This window comes from Amphibalanus amphitrite, unplaced genomic scaffold (genome assembly GCF_019059575.1).
Source record: "Amphibalanus amphitrite isolate SeventyFive unplaced genomic scaffold, NRLGWU_Aamphi_draft 000335F_arrow, whole genome shotgun sequence".
Classification (NCBI taxonomy): domain Eukaryota; kingdom Metazoa; phylum Arthropoda; class Thecostraca; order Balanomorpha; family Balanidae; genus Amphibalanus; species Amphibalanus amphitrite.
The window spans coordinates 144,511-149,599 of NW_024881830.1; the positions used below are offsets into that span (position 1 = coordinate 144,511).

General features: G+C 51.3%; 1 protein-coding gene across 3 annotated transcripts in view; it reads left to right on the plus strand.

Annotated features, from left to right (window-relative positions):
- Positions 1-4,888, plus strand: part of LOC122388797 (cryptochrome DASH-like) — a 28,009-nt gene extending 23,121 nt beyond the window's left edge. For all 3 annotated transcript variants that reach the window (XM_043380195.1, XM_043380197.1, XM_043380196.1), the window contains exons 7-10: positions 2,602-2,759; positions 2,992-3,111; positions 3,468-3,626; positions 4,108-4,888. In XM_043380195.1, coding sequence (XP_043236130.1) covers positions 2,602-2,759; positions 2,992-3,111; positions 3,468-3,626; positions 4,108-4,272 — 602 coding nt within the window. In that variant the 3' untranslated portion in view covers positions 4,273-4,888. The remainder of the gene's footprint in view (positions 1-2,601; positions 2,760-2,991; positions 3,112-3,467; positions 3,627-4,107) is intronic.
- The last annotated feature ends 201 nt before the right edge of the window (positions 4,889-5,089 follow it).

Sequence of the window (5,089 nt, forward strand, 5' to 3'; positions counted from 1 at the left end):
ATCAACTCGCCTCCCTCACAAGCACCAGGAGGGACGCTGCGGCACTGCTTCTCCGTAGGGAGTCCGCAAGTAGTCCGGTGAAGCCGCCCGGTGAAGTCCGTTGGAGTCCGACGGTGCGATTAAAGGAAGACTGCCACCTTCAAAAAGTTTTCTCAGATCGGCCTATGATTTATTCCCTGGACAAAACAAAATTTTAGAATTCACCTGACAAAGTATCATCACGGAAATCGCGAAAAAAAAATTGTCGATTATCATACAATTATCAATCGGTTAATGTCTAGCGACAATGTTTACACAGCACTAGACTTCAAGGTCATAAGATTATTACATTTTATTTGAAAAAGTAAGGTATTTTATGATTTACTAATATATGATTTCATAAGAAATTGGCCATGTTTAATTTATTTTGCATTTAAGTTCGTAAAACATTTAAAAATCATGGCTCATTTGGAATCAGGGTCTGGCCCATGTTAAACCCCATTTCCCACACTTTTTTGGAAAAAATGAACTACTGAATATATAAGTTTAACTTTTATTTTGACACTCCAAAATTCTTCTCTGATCTCGAAACAATCAAAGTTTTGACATATATTTACCAAAAGATAAGAAAATTCATGTTTCAAAGTTATCGATAAACAGTAGAGATGTCGGTTTTCTTGGACTAAAAAAATGGCATCAAACTGAACTTTGGTCTCCGATTTCTCGCAAACGGGTTCGAATTTCGGAAAACCGACTTCAGTCTGGGACATAGGTGGCTCAGCTCTAGTGAAAACCGTTTTGTGGAAAAAAGGTGGCAGTCTACCTCTGCTCGAGCGTCACAGCGGTGGTGGGACTGGCCCGTCGCCAGACTGTCACAGACCCCCTCTGTCCTGAGCGCCCTGACACGGAAATCTGGGGGCCGGCCGCCCGTCAGTGCACCCGTGAGACCCAGCTGGTAATAATTATTTGTCAAATGAAAAATGTGGTCCGTTAGATGCAAGCTAATTTCGTGTCATTCACTTTGCCTTCACTATTGTTTGACATTGCTTATGGAAAAGATGATTTGTCATGGACCGCGAATGTCGGACGAAGGAAAGGAATGGCCGGCGCTGACTGCATCGTCTCCGTCTGACGGACCTGTTGTTTTAGAATGAGTCACACGCTGTTCAGCACGTGTCTGTTCGTCCATGATCACGGTGACGCCCTCCATCCACTGCCCACGGACGGTTGCTGAGTGTCGCAGACGACTGATATCCGCTTCTGATTGCTGCTTTCCGCTGGCAGCGAGCGGTGTCCGTTGTTGGCGGCTGCAGACGGCTGTCGGCTGCTGGTAGATATTGACGGTTGCTGACTGGTGTCTGCCACTGACGGTCATGCTGACCGCTGACGGCTGTCCGCTACTGGCGACTGCTGACCATCACTGTCCGCTGCTGGTGATTTCTGACGGCTGATGTCCGCTGGTCTGTCCCCTGCTGAAGGCTGCTGACTGGAACACCTCTGGCGATGATGGACGGTCGCTGAGGGTTGCTGTCGGCTGCTGATGGGTGCTGGCGGCTGCTGACTGCTGTTTGACGGCTTCAGACGGCTGATGTCCACTGGTCTGTCCTCTGCTGAGGGCTGCTGACTGACGCCTCTGACGATGATGAACTGCTGTTGACGACAGCAGGGCGGGTGTTGCCGCCGCCGGTGACGACCGACGCTCCGTCACGTCGCCACCGACAATTTATCAGTGTGACGGGGACGTGCAGCCATCGACAGCGACCATTTATTGCAGGGCAATCGGGCGTGCTCGAACCGGCCTCGGCCGCGTTATTTATGTGTCCCCGGAGATATTTTCGTCAGCAGCTCCAGATGCATAACCAAGCGCCGCTGTATGTGTGGAAACTGTTGAGTTTATTGTACTTCGTACACATTTTAGTGCTTACCAAGAGGTGTTTGTCTCTTTGGAGGTAATTAACTCGTTTTTTCGCCTAGGTCTGCCTGCTAATGTGACACGTGTCTCACAGACGGCCCTGGTGACAGTACTTTCCGTTAGGTATGACGGGTGCTAACGGGTCAGGAGAAAGGATGGACATCCCACAGACACGGAACATGAATACCGAGCTGGCTAACGGAACACAAAACCGGCTCAGTCTGTGTCCGTATACATAAAAACACAGAGTGACTAATTGGAAAACCGCCGCAGTGACTGATTCAACGGCACGCGATCTCACGTAGGTACTGCCGGTAGTTGTGCTTCACCTTGGGCGTCCTTGCTAGCTTCTAAGCCTACCTGCAATGAATCAGTACGTTACGCCGGCCTGGATTTTAAGATTTGCTGAGCCTGCTTCTGACGCGGATCGCCAGAGTTAGATCCTTTTCATGGCGGTGCTAATTGTACTGCGTTAGTCTGCTACCTAAGTCATTTCGTGTACCGCTGTTAGGAGCATCTCAACATTTTACTTGCGGGCCTGTTGTTCAGTGGCAAGATTTTTTCCACGAGTTTCATTGGCCATATCGATATTTTATTTGTTCAGGCTCTTCTCACGTTCATTCATTGAACCAGCCCTCCACAGCAGCCGAACCGAAGCCAGCGCCGTGGCGAACAACTCTGAACTAACAGTTTCCTCCTTTGTCCGGCAGATGGCATGACGGGCGTGCCGTTTGTGGACGCCAACATGCGCGAGCTGCGTCTGACGGGCTGGATGAGCAACCGTGGCCGACAGAACGTGGCCAGCTTCCTGACCAAGGACCTGGAACTGGACTGGAGGCTGGGCGCCGAGTGGTTCGAGTCGCAACTGGTCAGTGATGGGGGGGGGGGGTAGTTTGAATCGCAGCTGGTCACTGACCAGTGGGATGAAGCGGGGAGTGAGGAATTGAGGATGGTAGAGGGTAGGTAGTTGAGTGGGTAGTGGTGGGGACGGCTGAATTTAGCGGTCGGGTCACTCGAGCTCATCGCTGTATTGGGTCCGTCTTATTTCCTCATTTCTCTATAAAGTTGGCAGCCAATAAATATGACCATTTGTCTTTCAGTTGGACCACGACGTGTGCAGTAACTATGGCAACTGGAACTACTCGGCGGGCATCGGGAACGACCCGCGAGAGAACAGGAAGTTCAACATGATCAAACAGGCCATGGACTACGACCCGCAGGTCTGTACCTGCGCGTCCTCGGCGTCCCATCTCGAACTGTCGACATTTTCCGCTTGACTGCAACTTATGGCTCGCTTAGGTCCTCTCTGGTTTCATTATCTGTGACTGATGACTATGCATGCTCTATGTTCTCAGGGCGACTATGTCCGTCAATGGATGTTATCATTGACTATGTTTATTCTATGCTCCCACAGCAACTACGTACGTCATGGGGTGCTGTCGGGGACTATATTTTATTCCCCCAGGGCGACTATGTCCGTCTGTGGGTGCTGCCGGTGACCATGTTTGCTCTATTTCACCCAGGGCGACTATGTCCGTCTGTGTGTACCTAAGTGACTATGTTTTATGCTCTCCAGGGCGACTACGTCCGTCAGTGGGTTCCGGAGCTGCGCTCGGTACCGGACGGCCGGGTCCACATGCCGTGGACGCTGACACCGTCTGTGCGCCGGGACATTGACTACCCTCAGCCCATGGTGCGCGCTCCCGAGTGGCAGCGGCACGCGCCCGGATCGGCGGTAGGTGACTGTAACCTCCTAGTGTCTCCATACACTGACTGGTTCGCACACTACCTTGTTTTCCAACCCTCCGACATTTACTCATACACAAGACTTTGAGACAAATAGTATATTTACCGTGTTCGATTATAAACTCCGTCGATGATCGATTCCTACCGTCTGATTGTTGTTTAGCCGGTCTCCCATCTGTCAAAGCACACCGGCGTGACTTTCGTGCCGTTCGCCCAGCTCACGGCGACTCTGTAGTCTGTCCTTGTGTTTATTGGGGCTTTCGGGCGCGCTGATAACTGATTACGACTGTCATTTTGCGCCCAATCTGATCGCACTGTGTCATCTGGGCAGTAATCGCCACGCCATGTGTGGATCGCCCATGATCGTAAATACAATACAATACAATACAATACATCTGTGGTCTTTGGTCGTACTGTCTGTGCTTGCTTGCTCGTACGGTGTGACCTTTCTGATCGTATTTTGTTCGCAGGGACCGGGCCGCGGTGGCGGCGGTGGCAGAGGCGGCCGGGGTGGCGGCGGCAGAGGTGGGGGTCACAGGGGCGGCGGTGGAGGGGGCGGTCCGGGACGCGGCCAGCGGCGCGGCATAGACTTCTACTTCAGTAGCAGCTCAGCGGGCGGCGGCGAACGGAGGTAGCGGAATGTGGGGCTGGGGGACCAGCGGTGGACGGTGGCAGCCGGGTGGAGTGGCGGACCGGGCGGAACGGATGGCGGTCTAGACATTGACGGCCGGCAGTGAAACGGCGACGACGTTCGGAAGCGGTTGTGCGTAGCGGCTAATGGCTCTCGGTGATTTTGTTACTGCGGATGCCCAGACTCTGGGTTTTTGAGTGATGTTAGATCTGCTGCTGGTTAACAGTTCTCAACTCAGGGTTCGTTACACCTCATCGTTTTTACAAAGCCTTTTATCAGTTTTACACGCCCCAGCAATTATGCTGTCATCTAGAGTCTCCGTGCACGTTTATAAGATATATTTGACCGTTCTTACAGTAGACAGCGTTGTTTTTTACATTTATAGAGCATTTTATTATGCATATCAACAACCACGTTCTTCCTGAGTTAGTCGCTGCTTGTTTTGAGGTGGTGTGTGCAATGTGCATGGACGTCCGTCCATTTTTTTCTTCTGAAAAGACAAATGAACCATCGCCCGTGAATGGTGGCACCAGAATGCCCTTTAGCGTGGTGGTTTTTGTTGTGCTAGTGTCTAAATATCGTGGCGCTCATGACGTGATGCAGCATTGAATACAACATTGACTACAGTACATTTGAACGGCTGAGGTTGTGAGACGTACCGCGGGATGTGCCGGATTAAGTTCTGTGTAGAAGCCAGGACCTTGACTATTGGACAACAACCCGCAGTCTCGGTCTCGACAATCTTCTCACCGTTCATACTGTTCGGTCCGCTCTAGGAATAGAGCTCCGCGTACGCAATGGGATGAACAAACAGAACGATG